The sequence below is a fragment of the Antechinus flavipes genome, chromosome 2 (assembly GCF_016432865.1).
Source record: "Antechinus flavipes isolate AdamAnt ecotype Samford, QLD, Australia chromosome 2, AdamAnt_v2, whole genome shotgun sequence".
Taxonomy (NCBI): domain Eukaryota; kingdom Metazoa; phylum Chordata; class Mammalia; order Dasyuromorphia; family Dasyuridae; genus Antechinus; species Antechinus flavipes.
Genome location: NC_067399.1, coordinates 297955189 through 297975377, shown reverse-complemented (window position 1 = coordinate 297975377; position 20189 = coordinate 297955189). Strand labels below are relative to the sequence as shown.

General features: G+C 34.5%; 1 protein-coding gene across 2 annotated transcripts in view; it reads right to left on the bottom strand.

The window, feature by feature from the left end:
- Nucleotides 1–20189, bottom strand: part of NRDE2 (NRDE-2, necessary for RNA interference, domain containing) — a 71752-nt gene that overhangs the window by 12131 nt on the left and 39432 nt on the right. For both annotated transcript variants that reach the window (XM_051977395.1, XM_051977394.1), the window contains exons 8-9: nt 17844–17964; nt 6202–6377 (exon numbers count right to left, since the gene is read on the bottom strand). In XM_051977395.1, the coding sequence (XP_051833355.1) occupies nt 6202–6377; nt 17844–17964 (297 nt within the window). The remainder of the gene's footprint in view (nt 1–6201; nt 6378–17843; nt 17965–20189) is intronic.

Sequence of the window (20189 nt, the reverse complement as noted above, 5' to 3'; positions counted from 1 at the left end):
TCAGTAATTTCTCAGATAAATGGCAACTGTGCATCATTTTAATTATAAAACAGACCACTTTTTTATTTCATAGCTTCTGGGCAAAACTGTTCTAAGAAATGAAAATTAGTCAAAAAAAATCAATAAACCAAACATAACAAAATTAGGAAAATCCAACTGACCATACTAACAACAATTTCAAGATCTTAGTAAGAAAATGTAGAGTTCTTAAAATTGATTTAACGAAACCATTTTCAAAATCTATAGCCCCAAAGTAGCTACAAAATGTCTTATAAGTCATCCTGATTATATAATGGCCCTAGCAGAGGTAGAGCCAAGATGGAGTAATGGCAGGGTGAGAAGTTGAGAGAAGTGGTGAAATGGTGAAATAGGAATGGAATGGATTGAATGAAGTATTTCTCAGTATTGAGGATTGTCACATGATTCCTATATCCAGAGCGGGAATATGAGATCTTGGGCCTCAGGTTTCAGGAAGTCATATGAACCCTATTCCTATCTTGAATCCTGGTTTGCAGGGAGTTACGTGATCTCTAAAGAACAGACCCTCAAGAAGTGCCATGACCCACAGGAAGAGACATGGTCCATACAAAGGAAGCAGACATTGGTCAAGGTTGGTTACTTCCTTTTAGTCTATCCAATGAAAAGGCTTGGATTTTTTGTTATTTAAACCTGAGAAGGCAGAAGCTGGTCAGGTTCACCAGCACATGGCTGGAGCTGGGATGGCTCCCAGGTGTGTCAGGGTCTCTCCTGCAGGGATTAAATAAATGCTTTCTCTTTGTACCTGAAGATGTCTCTGATTAGTTAATTTGGGAAAGGGGGTCTAGCACCTGTCCAACACAGACATGATTGAATTTTAATAGCAAGAAAGTCAATATAAATAAAAGCTTGATCACCGAGAACTTAACTAATTATATATCAAATGAACTTTTTCTGTTTTTCTCTTAGAAGAATTTGACAAGGAAAAGCAAGGATCTCTTAGAAAAAGGGTACTCTCAGGATATGTACATAGATTTAAATCTTATCTCCCATACTTTCCAAGTCTGATTCCTAACCAATAAGAATTGATGAATCAAGGTCCTGTTAGAACCTCAAACATTAGAAGCTTAATTACTTTCATTATCCTAATGCATTTTGAAAAAAATCACACAAAATAATGTTTTAAATAAGAAAAACTTCTGATCTGAAGGCCTAAAACCAAAAGGTTGTTTGTCATGACTATTTCAAGCCAAGAGAAGGGAATGAGAAAGATGTCTAAATGGGCATATTCTGCTCATATATTCTTTTCAAATACAAATTATTTGAATTTGGTCAAAGAACGTAACTGCCTCTCCTTGCATCATCTGCATCTGCATCATCATCATCATCATCATCACCTTCTCACATGAAGAGATCCATCCTACAGGTTTGAGTTAGACTTCCAGCAGCCACTGGCTGGTGGCTCTTGTATTACAACATAAAGCACTAGCTTCTCTTTGCCTTGGACACTGTTTAGTCTCAAAGATGGGGTGCAGTAGGTTGGTGGGAAAGAGGGAGAGGGACAGCAGGTACAATGATCAGTTCACACAAATACAGCACTTTCATAATGCAGATTCTTACCTAATCTTTATAATAAGCCCCAGGGAAAGGTGTCATTATCGCCTCCATTTTCAAGGTAATAATAACCAGAACTTTAAGGTTTGCAAAGTGATTTTCCTACATTATCTTAACTGATTCTTACAATAACCCTATGAGGTAAGTACCATAATAATACCCATGAGGAAATGGAGGCTGAGAGAGATTAGCTGACTTCTCAGAGTCACACTTAGTAAAAGTCTGAAGCAGGATCTGAGCTCTGGATTAACATCAATTCCAACCTTCTGACCATTGTACCCCAAAATGAGAAACCCATGGTTTAGTGACTTGGTCGTAGTCAGATGGTATCTGATGACAGTGTGAGGACCTGAAACCAAGTCTTCTGACTCTTGAGGCCAGAGCTCCTCCTACAAAACCCCTGCCCTTCCTTGCCAATGTATTATCTTGTCCAATAATAGTCTATAACCATGGCTGTTGCTCATTTGTGACATAGTCACAGAGGATTACCCAAGATGGTTTTGAAAATATAGTTGCAAAAACAGGCAACCTCTTAGTTCTACTTTAGACTGATGTACTGAAAGTTAAATTATTCTGACTTTTCAGAATGATTAATATGACTAACTGTAACAAGATAGTGAAACTTGACTGAGAAAAATTTCCATGCTGTACCTATAACTTGTCATACACAAGGCAATATAATTGCTGTCTTGTGAAACTGGGTCAATTCCAGGAACCAAAATAGAATTCCCTCCTTCAGTGCAATTCAAAACCTACACAGGTGGATATTTGCTTCACAAATCAAAGGCTAGGTGCCACTGTGGACCCATCCTTCCTTTGTCTATTTAACTCTTCTTTACTTCCTACTCTTTTCATGCATTTTAAAGCCACCCAATTCACATCTCAATCCCACTCCAACCCCCATCATCTAAAAGGAACACACAAACTTTAATAATCATGCCTTTGTGATGGGACTGAATACACACACAGCTTTTTGGCCCACTAACAATGGCCTTAGCAGAGGTGGAGCCAAGATGGTGGAGTAAAAGCTCCAAAACAAACCACTCCAAATAATAGACTTTAAACAAATAATGATACTAAATAAATTTTAGAATGTCAGGAATCACAAAAAGATGAGGTGGAACAACTTTCCAGCCTGAGACTTTTTAGAAGGTCTGTTGTACCAAGGTAGGAGTCTAGCCTTCCCCAGCAAATTAGGAGCAGGTCTTAGATGTCTTGAATCAATGGCAGCAAGAGAGGTTTCCAGACTTCTCAGTCCACAAACACAAAAGATGACTTGGAAGGTCAGCAGGAAAGGTTTGTCTTACTTGGTTGAGAGGGCGTTGAGAAACCAGCATACAGAAGAGAGCCTTGAGAGTTCTGAAGCAATGTGGCTGTTTCTAGAGGTCTCAGCCCACAAATGGTAAGGGGGTCAAAACTGGTTAGGAAGAAATCTCTTTACTAGCACTGAAAAGGACTCTGTTGCTTTAGCACACTAGACCATACAGCCACAGTGGAGCAGGGATCCTCCTTATAGTTTCAGGTCAGGAAAGAGTGCTTGTTGTCACTCAAACAGAGTTATCCTTGAATTATAACATCTTGGAAGAATTGAAAGCTTACATGTCCCTGGAAGAATCTCTGAAAGTAGCTGCACAAAAATTCCTAAAGCCACAGTGCAACCTCTCCTCTGGAAATAGAGCCCTACTTTAACAAACAGTTAAAAGTTAAGCAATAGATTAGGAAAATTAGCAAACAACAGAAAAAAGATTCTAGATGATAACAAAGTCGAAGTTCCTATATCCAAAGTCTCTAAGAAAAATAAGAATTATTTTTCCATCAGGCCATGGAAGAGCTCAAAAAGAATTTTAAAAATCTATTAAGAGAAGTAGAGGAAAAATTGGGAAGACAAATTAAGTGATGCAAAAAGAAGTACAAAAAGCTAATGAAGAGAATGACATAAAAAGCAACATTAGCCAAATAGGAAAGGAGATACAAAAGCTCACTGAGGAAAAGAATTCTTTAAAAATTACAATTGAGCAAATGGAAGCTGATGACTATGATAAATCAAGAAACAATAAAAGAAAACAAAAAAAAAAAAAAGAAAAAAAAGAAAAAAAGAAAATAATGTGAAAGATCTCATTGGAAAAAACTAACCCAGAAAATAGATACAGGTAAGATAATTTTAAAATTATTATACTGGACTACCTGAAAGCCATGAGCAAAAAAAAAAAAAAAAAAGCACCTAGACATCATCTTTCAAGAAATTATCAAGGAAAACTGACCAGATATTCTAGAACTAGAGAGTAAAATAAAAATTAAAAGAATTCATCAATCATCTCCTAAAGGAGATCCCAAAATAAACATTTACAGGAATATTACAGCCAAATTCTGAAACTCCCAGATCAAGGAGAAAATATTAGAAGCATTCAGAAAGAAACTCTTCCAAGTATAGTGGAGCCATAGTAAGGACAACACAAGATTTAACAGCTTCTACATTAAAAGATTGAAGGTCTGGGAATATGATATTCCAGAGAACAATGGAGTTAGGATTATAACTAAGAATTACCTATACAGCAAAACCAAGTATAACCCTAACCCTTCAGGAGAAAAGGTAGACATTCAATGAAATAGAGGATTTTCAAGCATTCATGATGAAAATACCAGAGCTGAATAGAAAATTTAATTTTCAAATACAAGACTCAAGAGAAGCGTAAGGAAGTAGTCAACAAAGGAAAACCATAAGGGACTTAAAAAGGTTTGTCTGTTTACTTTACTACATGGGAGAATGACACATATAACTTGTGAGAACTTTTTCATTATTATGGCAGTTGGAAGGAGTAGACAGACAGACAGACAGATGGCACAAATGTGAGTTGAATACGAAAGAATAATATCTAAAAAAATAAAATTAAGAGGTAAGAGAGGAATGTTTTGGGAGAAAAGGAAGGGGAGAAGTAGAATGGCATAAATTGTGATAAAAGAGGCAAGAAAAATCTTTTATAGTGGAGCAGAAGAGGGGGAGGGGAAGAGTGCATGAGCCTTATTCCTGTCATCAGAATTAACTCAAAGAGGAAATAACATGCACAATATAAATATAGAAATCTATCTTATCCTACAGGAAAATAAGAAGGGAAGGGGATAAGAGAAGGACAGGAGGTCATATTGGGGGAGGGAGTAGTCAGAAGCAAAACACTTTTGAAGAGGGAAAGGGTGAAAGGAGAGAGAGAATAGAAAAAACAAGGCAGGGGAGAAAAAGCAACAGTAATTGTGAAAAGAATTTTGAAGCAAGTTTCTCTGATAGAGGCCTCACTTCTCAAATGTATAGACAACTGAGTTAAATGTATTAAAAAATATATATAAGAGCTATTCCTCAAATGATAAATATTTAAAAGATATGAACTATGTCCAAAGGGCTATGTTCATGCATATTCTTTCACCTAACAATACCACTATTAAGTATGAATCCCAAAGAGATTAAGGAAAAAAAAAAAAGGAAAAGGACTTATATGTACAAAAATATTTATAACAGCTCTTTTCTCAGGGCAAAGAATTGGAAATCGAAGGGATGCCGATCAATTGGGAAATGGCTGAATAAATTGTGGTACATGATTATTATTCCCAGCAACACAAATATCTCCAACACAATTTCAAAAGACTCATGATAAAAAAATGCTGCTAGAGAAAGAAATGATAGTCTGAATGCTGATCAAAAGGATAGTATTTTTGAATTTTTGTATTTTTTGGTTGGGTCTCTATTTTGTTTCACAACAAGACTAATATGCTTTGCATGAGTGAAAATGTATAACCTATAACTAGGGGTCTAGGGGAGGGGTGGGAGAAGAAAGAAAATTTGGAATGCAAAATACGTTTTAATGAAATTTAAAATTTTTCTTTATGCAACTGAGGAAAAAAAAAGATACCATTTAAAAATATTTCTGTCCTTTATTGTTTTATAACTTAATTATTGTGATTTACATCAAGAGTTGTAGCTAACAAATTCATTATCTTGTGGCCAGAATTGAGCTAGACTGGTCCTCAGACATACAAGTCATCACCAGAGCTTGCCTTTCACCAGTAAAGTTGTCACATACAAGGTGTGACCCCCATATTAAAATGAGGCATCAGAATTTGAGTATTACCTAATATTAGTAATAAAATAGCTACTTCCTTTAAGAAAGAAACCAACAGACTGAAAACTGTTCCGGGGTGTTGGCAGTGAAGAAGAGGATCAAAGCAGCAGCTCTGGCAGGAGGCCTGAAGCTACGACGCAGCCTCACTGCTCTTTCCTAGGGCCTGCTGACATGACTGCTCTCCTTTCCCTCATCTTAGCCCTGATTTTCATTTGGAACACAAACAATGGCCTAGAAACAGCTCCATCTTTCAAGAAGTGGATATTTATCAGACTGAGTCACTTCTGTTACCAATTACTGGTGACAATTTACCCCAACACCCACAGTTCAAGTTAGATGGGCATTTATCAATCAGTGAATACAGGCTCTGCATCAATGAACTGGAAGTGCTCGCTCTCTCAGGACCAACTCATCTCTCAGAAGAGACTGTAAATCAGACAGGAGCCTTTTTCCTCCAGAAATCAGGAAAGAAATCCCTACTACCTTTGGTGAAAGTATTTACCTGTCTCTCTGGGTCATCACAATCCTCGTCAGTTTGTTTTTTGGTTTTGTCAGGGCGCCAGGGCAGCCAGTGCCTTTGTTCACGAGAATGCTCAACACTGAGCCAGATCTGCCACTTTGGAAGAGTTTTATTCTTTATTTCTTGATCATCCTCCTCAGGTTCGTCTTCATCCTCATCTAGCCAGAAACAAAACATACAGAATTACTAATCACAGGTGAATGACAACAAAAAGGTGTGTTAATATAGAACACACACATATATATGTGTATATGCATCTACATACATATATATCACATATATACATATATGTGTATATTTTCTTACTTTGATATCCCATTAAGAACAAAAGGACCCAGTGCTTAAAAGAGATAATCTTTAACATAATCAGAACTAAAATGATAAAGCTCAGTACTGACTGGGATTTTTTTTTTAAACAATTGGGAGTTTCTGGCCAGTGACAGTACCAACTATGACCTTAGAAATGATACTGAATTATACTTTTTACAATTTGCTGAAAATCAAAATATACTACAATTCACTTTACTTTGTTTTCCAAATTGTAATATAGGGAATGAGAAAGAGCATTATTGAATCACTTGTAAATTCCCATAAACACACACACACACACACAAACTAATTATTATTGAAAGTAGTGGCATGTTTAAATAACAACTCAATATCAGAATTTTCTACCTAAGTATTTTTTCCACAGAACATTAGTAAAAGTCTAACTTAGGTGGCTTTTGAGGAAAAAAATCAATTTTTCACATAATCTATTACGTATAACTCTGCTTATCATGAAATTCTATAAATAAAACGTTCCTTTGAACCAGCCCATAGGACTGCCAGCATAGAGATAACTCACCCTGAGACTTAATTTCTTAATTGAGACATGAATTTCTTATTTTTCCCATTTAATAATTTTTTTCTAATTACATGTAAAGATAGTTTTCAACATTCAATTCTATAAGATTTTCAGTTCCAGATTTTTCCCCCTCCCTCTCTGCTTCCCCTTCTGAAGATAGCAATAATTTCATATAGATTATACACGTACAATTACATCAATCATATCTCCACATTAATCATTTTGTGAAAGAACCAAAACAAAAGGGGAACCATGAGAATGAAAAAAAAAAAAAAAAACAAGAAAAAAGTGAAGAATCTTATTTGCTTCCATTACTCAGCATCGATTCATGGAAGTCTTTCCAGGCTTCTCCGAAAACCACTTGCTCACCATTTCTTATAGCACAATAATATTCCATAACATTCACATAGCACAAATTTTTTGGCCACTCCCCAAATGATGGATTTCAATTTTAATTCTTTGCCACAAAAAATTTCTATAAATGTTTTTGTACATGTGGATCCTTTTCCATTTTTAATGATCTCTTTAGGACATGGATCTGGTAATGGTATTGTTGGATCAAAAGGTATATATAGCTTTATAGCCCTTTGGGCATGCTTCCACATTGCTCTCCAGAATGGTTGGATTAGTTCACAACTCCACTAACAATGCATCAGAGTTTTGATTTTCCCAGGTCTTCTCCAACATATATCATTTTTCTTTTCTATCATCTTAACCAATCTGATAGATGTGAGGTGGTATCTCTGAGTTATCTTAATTTTCATATCTATAATCAATAGTGATTTAGAGCATTTTTTTCATATGGCTAGAGATAGCTTTAATTTCTTTATCTGAAAACTGCCTGTTCATATCCTTTGGCATTTGGGGAATAACTTCTATTCTTATAAATCTGACTCAGTTCTCTCTCTATTTTAGAAATGAAGCCTTTAATTAAAATTTCTTAAGTTAAATACTATATGTCTAATAAGATAAAATACTACAGAATGGCATGGTGGTTTTCCCTCTACTCCCTTTTCCTCTGTCCTCTGCATTTATTTCAAATATATGTTTGTTCATTAAATGATGTAATGGAGTCATTGAAAAGATGCCTCCATGGTTCTAAAGTAAACTTTTATGAAACCTTCCTTTACCCTTAAAAAAAAAAAAAAGAAAAAAGAAAAAGAAATGACGTCTTTATCAGAAATACTGGCAATAAAAATTGTTTCTCAGCTTTCTGCTTTCCATCGAAACTTGTTTGCATTGTCTTGTTTGAGCAAAACCTTTTTAATTTAATGTAATCAAAGCATCCATTCTGCATTTCATAATGTTCTCTATCTTTTGTTTGGTCATAAATTCTTCCCTTCTCCGTAGATCTGACAAGTAAACTATTTCCCGCTCTCCTGATTTGTTTATGAAATCACCATTTATGTGTAATGTATCCATTTTGACCTTATCTTGCTAAGGGGGATGTGAGATGCTCATCAATGTCTAGTTTCTGTTATCCTATTTTCCAGTTTTCCCAGAAGTTTTTGCCAAGTAGTGAGTTTTTATCCCAGAGTTTGTTGAATTTGGGTTTATCAAACAGTAGATTATTATAGGCATTTACTACTGTGTCTTGTACACCTAACCTATTTGTTTGATCTATGACTCTCTCTCTTAATAGATACCAAATAGTTTTGATGACTGCCACTTTATAATACAGTTTTTAAAATTTTTAATAGCTTTTTATTTTCCAAATTTATGCAGATAGTTTTCAACATTTGCTACTGTAAAATTTATGTTCTAAATATTTTCTCCTCTTACCCTCTCCCCTAGACAGCATATGATCCAATATATAATAAGCATGTACAATTCTTCTATATATATTTTCCACAAATATCATGCTGCACAAGAAAAATCTGGTCAAAAAGGGGGAAAAAATGAGAAAGAAAACAAAAAGACAAGCAAACAACAACAAAAAAAGATGAAAATACTGTTTTGATCCACATTCAGTCCTCATATCCTTCTCTCTAAATGTAGATGGCTCTCTCCATCACAAGTTTATTGGAATTGGTTGAATCATCTTATTTTTGAAAAGAGTCATGTCTATCAGAATTGTCACATAATTTTTGGTATTGCTATGAACAATGTACTCTTGGTTCTTTCAGTTAGCATCAATTCATGTAAGACTCTCCAGGACTCTTTAAAATCATCCTACTCATTGTTTCATACAGAAAAATAATATGCATAACATTCACATACCATACCTTATTCAGCCATTCCCCAACTGATGGGCATCCACTCAGTTTCCAATTTCTTGCCACTAAAAAGAGGGCTGCCACAAACATTTTTGCACATGTGGGTCCCTTTCCCTTCTTTAAGATCTCTTTGGGATATAATTCCAGTAGAAACAGTACTGGATCAATGGGTATGCACAGTTTGATAATCCTTTGAGCATAATTCCAAATTGCTCTCCTGAATGGTTGAATCAGTTCACAACTCCACTAACAATGTATTAGTGTGCCAGTTTTCTCACATTCCCTCCAACATTCATTATTATCTTTTCCTGTCATCTTAACCAATCTGAGAGGTATATAGTGGTACCTCAGAGCTTCTTAATTTGCATTTTTCTGTGAATACTGATTTAGAGCATTTTTTTTTATTTTTTATTTAATAATTACTTTATATTGACACTCGTTTCTGTTCCAATTTTTTTTTCCCCTCCCTCCCTCCACCCCCTCCCCTAGATGGCAAGCAGTCCTTTATATGTTGGATATGTTGCAGTATATCCTAGATACAATAAATGTTTGCAGAACCAAACAGTTCTCTTGTTGCATAGGGAGAATTGGATTCAGAAGGTATAAATAACCCGGGAAGAAAAACAAAAATGCAGATAGTTCACATTCGTTTCCCAGTGTTCTTTCTTTGGGTGTAGCTGCTTTTGTCCGTCATTTATCAATTGAAACTCAGGTCTCTTTGTCAAAGAAATCCACTTCCATCAAAATATGTCCTCATACAATATCGTAGTCGAAGTGTATAATGATCTCCTGGTTCTGCTCATTTCACTTAGCATCAGTTCATGTAAGTGATTTAGAGCATTTTTTCATATGACTAGAAATGTTTTTAATTTCTTCAACAGAAAACTGTCTGTTCATATTCTTTGACCATTTATAAATTGGAGAATGGTTTGTATTCTTATAAATTTGAGTCAATTCTTTACATATTTCAGAAATGAGGCCTTTATCAGAACCCTTGAATGAAAAATTTTTCCCAGTTTTCTGTTTCCCTTCTAATCTTTTTTTTAATAACTTTTTATTTACAAGTTTATTTACAAGTTATTTTATTTACAAATTATATGCATGAGTAATTTTACAGCATTGACAATTTCCAACCTTTTGTTCCAATTTTTCCCCTCCTTTCCCCCCACCCCTCCCTTAGATGACAGGATGACCAATACATGTTAAATAAATTAAAGTATAAATTAAATACAAAATAAGTATACATGTCCAAACTGTTGTTTTGCTGTACAAAAAAAATCGGACTCTGAAATATTATAATTAGCCTGTGAAGGAAATAAAAAATGCAGACAGGCAAAAATATAGGGATTTTCCCTTCTAATCTTGTTTGCATAATCAAAATTATCCATTTTGTATTTCATAATATACTCTACTTCTTCTTTGGCCACAAATTACTTCTTTCTCTACAGATCTGAGAGCTAGACCTATGTTTTGTTCTTCTAATTTGCTTATAGTACTGCTTTTTTATGTCTCAATCATTAACACATTTCCACTTTATCTTGGTGTGGGGTGTTAGGTATTGGTCAATGCCTAGTTTCTGCATACTATTTTCTAATTTTTCCAGCAGTTTTTGTCAAATAGTGAGTTTTTATCCCAGAAGCTGGAGTCTTTAGTTTTATCAAACATGACTCTTGTGTTTTGTGAACCTAACCTATTCCATTGATCAACTACTCTACTTCTTAACCAGTGCCAAATGGTTTTGATGATCATTGCTTTATAACAGAGTTAGTTTCTGGTACAGCTAGGCCATCTTTCTTGGCAATTTTTTTTCATTAATTCCCTTGAAATTCTTGACCTTTTGTTCTTTGAGATGAACTTGAAATAATTTTTTTCTAGCTCTATAAAGTAATTTCTTGGTAGTTTGATTAGTATCGCACTGAATAAGTAGGTCATTTAAATTATATTAGCTTGGCCTACCCAGGAATACTTGATATTCTTCCAATTGTTTAGATCTGACTTTATTTGTAATTGTGTTTATATAGTTCCTGACTTTTTGTCTTGGCAAGTAGACGCCCAAATATTTTTTATTATCTACAGTTATTTTAAATGGAATTTCTCTTTGCATCTCTTGCTGCTGGACTTTGTTGGTAACATATAGCAATGTCAGTGTTTTATGTGGATTTATTTTGTATCTTGCAGCTTTGCTAAAATTGTGAATTGTTTCTAGTAAATTTTTAGTTGATTCTCTAAGTATACCATCATATCAATAGCAAAGAGATAATTTGGTTTCCTCTTTACCTACTCTTAATCTCTCTCATCTCTTTTTCTTTTCTTATTGCCAAAGCTAACATTTCTGATACAAGATTATAGTGGGCAACCTTGTTTCACTTGTGAGCTTATTGGGAGTAGTCCTAATTTATCTATAACCTTTACATATGATACTTGCTAATTGTTGCTAATGCTACTGATCATTAAAACAAACAAACAAATAAACCAAAAAAACAACTCCCATTTATTTCTATGCTCTCTGGTGTTTTAATTTTTTTTTTTAATTTTTATTTATTTATTTTCGCTGAAATAATTGGGGGTAAGCGACTTACCCAGGGTCACACAGCTAGGAAGTATTAAGTGTCGACCAGATTTGAACTCAGGTCCTCCTAACTTCAGGGCTGGTACTCTATCCACTACACCACCTAACTGCCCTTTCTCTAGTGTTTTTTTTTTTTAAACAGGAATGGGTGTTGGATTTTGTCAAATGCTTTTCTGCATCTATTGAGATAACCATATGATTTCTGTTAATTTAGTTACTGATATAGTCAATAATGCTAATAGTTTTCCTAATATTGAACAAGCCCTGCATTCCTGGTATAAATCCCACTTGAACATGGTGTATTAGCCTAGTGATAACTTGCTGTAATCTCTCTGCTAATATTTTATTTAAGATTTTTGCAATATTTATCAGGGAAATTGGTCTATAATTTTCTTTCTCTGTTTTGACCTTATCTGGCTTAGGTATCAGCTTAGGGATCTAATGTCATAATAAGAATTTGCTAGGACTCCTTTCCCTATATTTCTAAATAGTTTGCATAGTAATGGAATTAACTGTTCTTTTAAGTGTTTGATAGAATTCACATGTAAATCTATCTGACTCTGGAGGTTTTTTTTAGGGAGTTGATTAATAGATTGTTCAATTTCTTTTTTTAAAATGGTACTATTTAAGTAATTTATTTCCTTATCTGTTAAATTAATCAATCTATATTTTTGTAAGTACTCATCCATTTCACTTAGATTATCAGATTTATTGGCATACAGTTGGGCAAAATAGCTCCTAATTATTGCTCAAATTTCCTCTTGGTTGGTGAAAAGTTTACTCTTCATTTTTGATACTAGCAATGTGACTTTCTTCTTTCCTTTTTCTAATCAAATTAACTAAAGGTTTATCTATTTTGTTGATTTTTTCCCTTAAAATCAACTCTTAGTTTTGTTTATTCAATAATTTTCTTACTTTCAATATCATTAAACTCCCCTTTTATTTTCAGAATTTCAAATTTGGCATTTAATTGGGGAGGGGGGTTTAATTTTTTTCCCCCTAGATTTTTTAGTTGCATACCCAATACACTGATCTTTTCTTTCTCTATTTTATGCAAATTTGCATCTAAAGATACAAAATTTCTCCTAAGAACTGCTTTGGCTGTATCCCATAAATTTTGGTATGTTGTCTCATTATTGACATTCTCTTGGATAAAATTATCAATTGTGTTTATAATTTATTGTTTCACCTACTCATTCTTTAGGATTAGATTATTTAATTTCCAATTAATTTTTGGTCTATTTTCCCTTGGTCCTTTGTTACATGTAATTTTTATTGCATCATGATCTGAAAAAGATGCATTTATTATTGCTGCCTTTGATATTGAGTTTTTATGTTTTAATACATGGTCAATTTTTGTGTAGGTTCCATGTACTGCTGAGAAAAAAGTATATTCCTTTCTGTCCCTATTCAATTTTCTCCAAAGATCTAACATAACTAACTTTTCTAAAATTCTATGTATCTCCTTAACTTCTTTCTTATTTATTTTGTGATTCAATTTATCTAAATGACAGAACAAGGTTGAAATCCCCCAACAGTATAATTTTGGTGTCTAATCCTTCTTGCAGCTCTCTTAACTTCTCCTCTAGGAATTTGGATACTATGCCACTTGGTGTATATATGATTAGTAATGAAATTATTTCATTATCTATGGTACCTTTTAGCAAAATTTCATTTCCTTCATTCTTTTAATTAGATCTATTTTTGCTTTTGCTTGATCTGAGATCAGAATCACTACTCCTGCTTTTTTTTTACTGAAATATAATAAGATTATGCTCCAGACTTTTACCTTTACTCTATATGTACCGCTCTGCTTTAAATGTGTTTCTTGTAAATAACATTATAGGATTCTGAATTTTAATCCAGTCTGCTATCCACTTCTGTTTTATGGGAGAGTTCATCCCATTCACATTCACAGTTAAAATGATTAACTCTGTATTTCTTGACATCTTATTTTACCCAAGTCATACTTTTCTTGTTCCTTTCTCCTTTCTCCCCTCCCCAGTATTTACTTCTGACCACCACCTCCCTCAAACCTCTCTTTTTACAGCCCCTCCCCCTTTCTTATCCTTTATCCCATCTACTTCTATTCTCCTTTCTATTTGCCTGCCCCTTTTCTTTACCCTTTCCCTGTAGGGTGAGACAAGGTTCTCTATCAAACTAAATATAGCTGATATTCTCTCTCTTTGAGCCAAATCCAATGAGATTAAGATTCACACAATGCTCATCCTCCTTCCTTCTTTCTCTCAATTATAACAGGTCTTTTTTGCCTCTTCATGTGATATAATTTACCCCATTTTACCTCCTCTTTCCTCTTCTTCCAGTACAATCTCTTTTCTATCCCAGTTGGTTTTTTAATATATATTTATAATAAAGTCTAATTATACCTGCACACTCTAAGTATACACCTAACAAAGATACAGTTCTCAAGAATTAAACCTATTATCTTCCTATATAAGAATGCAAGCATTTTAACCTCTTAAAAAACATAGTTTTTTTTTTTTTATTGTTTTTTTACTTTTTTATGCTTCCCTTGAGTTCTGTATTTGAAGATCAAATTTTCTGTTCAGTGCTGGTCTTTTCATCAAAAATAAATGAAAATCCCCCTTTTCATTGAATGTCCATCTTTTTTCCTGAAAGAAAATGCTTAATTTTGCTGGATAGTTAGTTGACTGTAGTCTAAATTTCTTTGCTCTCTGGAATATTCACATTCCAGGCACTTTGATCCTCTAAAGTGGAAGTTGTTAGGTCCTGGGTAATCCTGATTATAGCTCCTCAATATTTTTGTTTCTTTCTGGCTGCTTGCAGTGTTTTGTCCTTGTTCTGATGATTCTGAAATTTAGCTACAATATGCCTTCCAAGGCAAAAACTCCAGTTTTTATTTTGAGGTCTCTTTGAGAAGGTGATTGGTAGATTCTTTCAATGACTATTTTGTCCTCTGGTTTTAGGGCATCAGGGCGGTTTTCCTTGGTGATTTCTTGAAAGATACATGTCTAGGCTCTGTGTTTCATTCTAGTTTTCAGGGAATCCAATAATTCTTAGATTGTCTCTCTTGGATCTATTTTCCAGGAGAAATTGTTTTTCTCATGAGATATTTTACATTTTCTTCTATTTTTTTCATTTTTTTGGTTTTGTTTGATTCTTGATGTCTCATTGAGTCATTCACTTTCATTTGTTCAATTCTAATTTTTAGTGAATTATTTTTTCTTCAGTTACCTTCTTTACCTCCTTTTGTTCACTGTATTTTTCCCCCCATTTCACCAATTCTATTTTTTAGGGTTCCTCCCCCCCCATTTCACAATTTTATTTTTCAAGGAGTTGTTTTCTTTTTCCATTTAATCAAATTTATTTTTTAAGGAGTTGTATTCTTTTTCCATTTCGCCAAATGTATTTTTTAAGAAGTTTTTTTCACATAATTTGTTTCTTTTTCCAAACTCTCCTGCAAAACTCTCATTTTCTTTCCCCATTTTTCTTCTTTTGAGATACTTTTTGAATTCTTTCAAGACAGCCTTTTGAGTTGGAGACCAACTTATATCACCCTTTAAGGATTCATCTGGAGATGTTTTGTTTTTAGAGGCCTCAGGGTTTCAGGTCTATTCTTCCCTGTCTCCATAATAGCTATTTATGGTCAAAGCTCTTTTGCTTTTTTGTTCATTTATAAAGGTTGAGGTCTGCTCTTAGGGCAAAGGGGAGACTGTCCCAAGTTTTTTCTACAGGTGACTTCACACTGCCCTAGGGCCAGTGCTGCTAGCTTTCTTTCCCAGATGGATGGATATGATCAAAGTCCTGCTTGTTATGCTGGGGTTCGGGGCCTCACTATTTGCCTTCTGTTGTCTCATAGGTCTTGCTGCTGTTCCACTGGCTTCTTAACCAGGACAGAGTAGCCAACACTGCTATATTTTGGCTAAGAGCCTTCCAGGAAAATCCACATGGATGACTTTCTGCCCTGGATCTTCCCATGCTGCACATGTGCTGGATACCTCCTCCCCTGCCTGACTGGAACAAATCTTTTATAAAGTTCTTCCAAAATATCTTCTGTGGGAAATTTGTTAAGACTCCAAATATTTGTGGGTTCTGTCACTCCCAAACCCTTTCAGACACTTGATTTACTGCTGATTCTGAGGGAAGCCAGGAAAGAGCTCAGCCAAAGACCTCTATAATATAGTTTTAGGTCTGTTATGGCTAGGCCACCTTTCTTTGCATTTTAAAAATTAATTTCTTTGATATTCTTGGCCTTTGTTCTTCTAGATGAATTTTGTTACCCTGCTTCTTTCTCTGATTTGGTCAAAAACCACTATTTCTGCCATTGCAATAATCTTTCTAAAAAGGCTAACTTTGTGTGTCATTATTTATGACCAAATACATTTGAGTAGTTTTCCCAAGAAATGGGGTCAACTTGGTAATTTTGAAAAAATGTTCTCTAGCTATTACCATGAAGAAGAAGTATGTTTCATATTTATTCCTACCCTAGAATTATTTGGCAGATATAAAATATGTGATAGAATTTCAAAAGAAGCTAGCAATTTAAAAAAAAAATAAGTCTACAAAATGCTGAATAATCTTGATTCATTCATTCATTCTGAGAAAAATGAGTTCTTAGATACCCAAAAGTATCTTCTTCATTTGTTCACGTCACATAGTATTAGATGGATTAGGTTTTTATATTTCACACAAAATATAAACTAGCTAGTTCTACTTTTGTTGATAGAAATTACTATGTCTAAATGAAATGCTGATGAGTATGTCCCTGAGAGTGAAAGAGCCCGGTTTTATTTCTTTTTAAAAAAAATTCTCAAAGAACACATAAATTGCTGTACAATACATTATCCCAAAGAGATACCACTAATAACAAAGGCAAAGGCAAAGTTCTATGAAGAACTATGTAGTTTCTTTAGGATGTATTCCAAAACCACACTTCCTTCTCTAGGGCAGAAACATCATCTTCCTCCCTAAATTTATTAGTCTTTCCCAATGGAAACAAGAATGATGCAATGGAATGAATTCTGGCCTTGCCACTTACTAGCTATGTGATCTTAGGCAACTTTCTTAAACTGTCTTGGCCTCAGTTTTCTCATCTATAAAATAAAAAGTTTGCATTCGATGTCCCCTGGGGTCCCTTTGCAGACCTACCTATTACTCGAATCAAAGGCCTATCTATAGTACACCTGGTCATCTTTCAAATAAATACAACATTATTATTTCAAGCTACGTCAGTATTGTAAGGAACAAAGCAACAACAACAGCTCAAATTTACACTATGTTTGACAACTACAAAAGCATTTTCTTCACTTCACTTGTGAGGCAGACTGTACAATTATGAACATCTCCTCTTTACAGATGAGGAAAGTGAGATTCATGAAGAGAAAGGCCATGTCCAAGTTCGCCCAGCTGGCAGCAGTAGCAGGGTAGGGAAGACCCCTGTTTTCTAATGCAACAGTGTTCCTTCACTCCATCACACTACCTATACCAAAATATCTTAATGCAAGAGTGTAAATAATCCTGGGGTCATCCAGAATGAGTGTTACATGAATGCTAGTTAGTAATTATTTCTATAATAATCCTAAAAAAAGGCAAATATTTTAAAATAATCTGTCAGTCTGTGAACTGCAAAGGGAACAAAAAAGGCTGATTTAAAACGCACACTAAAAATAGCAGGAAAAAAGCTAGGAATAAGATAACTTTCACAGGACCAATTTATAAAAAAGAAAAATTAAAGTAACTTCATGTGGAAAGAAATTGAAACCCTCAAGTGTGTAACTTATTGGGAAGAAAGTACAGTTGATGATTTTATAGCTTCTTATAAAGGAATAAAAACAACAAAACAAAACAGAGCCACATTCCCTTATGAGAAACAGCTTTAATGTGGTTTTGACATTCAGCTATTTGTGTAGTGTTCCCAGTCTACCAATAAGCAAAAGTTTATATAGATAAACAGAGAATAATGCAAAAATTCCAAGGTTGAAAAATACGTAAGAGAATTTAAATAGCTTACCAGGCTTAATGACGACCCAGCCACCCCTTTCTTGCTGGTGCATCCAGGCTCGCCAGCCTCTTGCTCCCTTTTCTCCAACTCGAGGTTCTCCACTATCCCAAAAAGGTTCAAAGAATTCCACCTATTAGGTGAAGAAAAATGATTACAAATTTTAGAAATGAGTAATCATTCAAAATATGTACATTTTGCTTGTATGTGCAAACACGTATGTGCAAAGTACATACAAATGTGGTGTTAATAAGCAACAGAGAAACTGAAAAAAAAGATTTTACAACATGAATTTTGAATAATCCTGTGTATTTTCAAAATAGCATAGTCTCATATGGCCAGACCAAGATAAATAGGTCAATGATAATAGTGTACTCTGGAGATGTGAGGATTATCTGCCTTTGAAATTAGATGTTAGTACTGTATGTACTATGTACCCTTATAATAAGAAGAGAAGGTATCATCAAGAGGAAGAAGAAAAAGCAAAATAATACAAAAAATGTGACATGATTAAAATTCCTACAGTAACATGCCATCAGATACCTCAACTACACTAAGACTGTACACTGGGAGCTGCAATGCCTAAGCAAATTTTTGTAAGGGGCCTGAGATTAGAGTGATTATTTTCCTCCATTTGGTTACCACTGCTACAAAAGTGGAAGAGGGTCACAAATGAGCAAGGGCCATTTTGTATTTTAGTCCATTTCATGAATTACTATGACTCTCACAATTTATTTCCTGACAGCAAATCTTCTGATAACGAGGCCTTTCATATTTAGTTAACCTTATTCTCAGACAACAGGATCAAAGTCCCCCACTAGGCCTTTAGTCAAAGCCTTTCCAATATGGATGAACCAAAAGAGTTTGAATTTCATTTATATCTTTAGAGAATGCTAGATCACCATGACACTAGGAAGAGACATCCGAGTAGGATTTTTGCTGAGGTTACCCCATGATGAAATTAACACAATATAAAAGATATTCAGAGATTATTTTTCAGGTATTCTCTTTTTTTTTAATATTTTCTTTTATTTTGTAATAACTTTATATTGACAGAACCCATGCCAGGGTAATTTTTTTACAATATTATCCCTTGCACTCGCTTCTGTTCCGATTTTTCGGAATCCCTCCCTCCACCCCCTCCCCTAGATGGCAAGCAGTCCTATATATGTTAGATATGTTGCAGTATATCCTAGATACAATATATGTTTGCAGAACCAAGCAGTTCTCTTGTTGCATAGGGAGAATTGGATTCAGAAGGTAAAAACAACTCGGAAAGAAAAACAAAAATGCAAATAGTTCACATTCGTTTCCCAGTGTTTTTTCTTTGGGTGTAGCTGCTTCTGTCCATCATTTATCAATTGAAACTGAGTCTGTCAAAGATATCCACTTCCATCAGAATACATCCTCATACAATATCGTTGTCGAAGTATAAAGTGATCTCCTGGTTCTGCTCCTTTCATTTAGCATCAGTTCATGTAAGTCTCTCCAAGCCTTTCTGTATTCATCCTGCTGGTCATTTCTTACAGAACAATACTATTCCATAACATTCATATACCACAATTTACCCAGCCATTCTCCAATTGATGGGCATCCATTCAATTTCCAGTTTCTAGCCACTACAAACAGGGCTGCCACAAACATTTTGACACATACAGGTCCCTTTCCCTTCTTTAGTATTTCTTTGGGATATAAGCCCAATAGAAATACTGCTGGATCAAAGGGTATGCACAATTTGATAACTTTTGGGGCATAATTCCAGATTGCTCTCCAGAATGGTTGGATTCGTTCACAGTTCCACCAACAATGCATCAGTGTCCCAGTTTTCCCGCATCCCCTCCAACATTCATCATTATTTTTTCCTGTCATCTTAGCCAATCTGACAGGTGTGTAGTGGTATCTCAGAGTTGTCTTAATTTGCATTTCTCTGATCAATAATGATTTGGAACACTCTTTCATATGAGTGGTAATAGTTTCAATTTCTTCATCTGAAAATTGTCTGTTCATATCCTTTGACCATTTATCAATTGGAGAATGGCTTGATTTCTTATAAATTTGAGTCAGTTCTCTATATATTTTGGAAATGAGGCCTTTATCAGAACCTGTAACATTTTTCAGGTATTCTCAAAGAAAACTGCAAAAGAATGTAAAAGAGCACAAATGGTGCTTTTACTTAAAAAATGAAACAAAAATGCTACTGAGTATGTCTGCTATCTCATTTTTATAAGCACTGAAGAAAACATGAGAAAAGACAGCTTTCACAATTTTCTAGAGTAGACTTCATCTTTGTGGTCCTATAACTAAAAGAGGGCCCTCAAAGGAGTTGTGAGCTCAGTGATTTGGAAATTTCTTCCATTA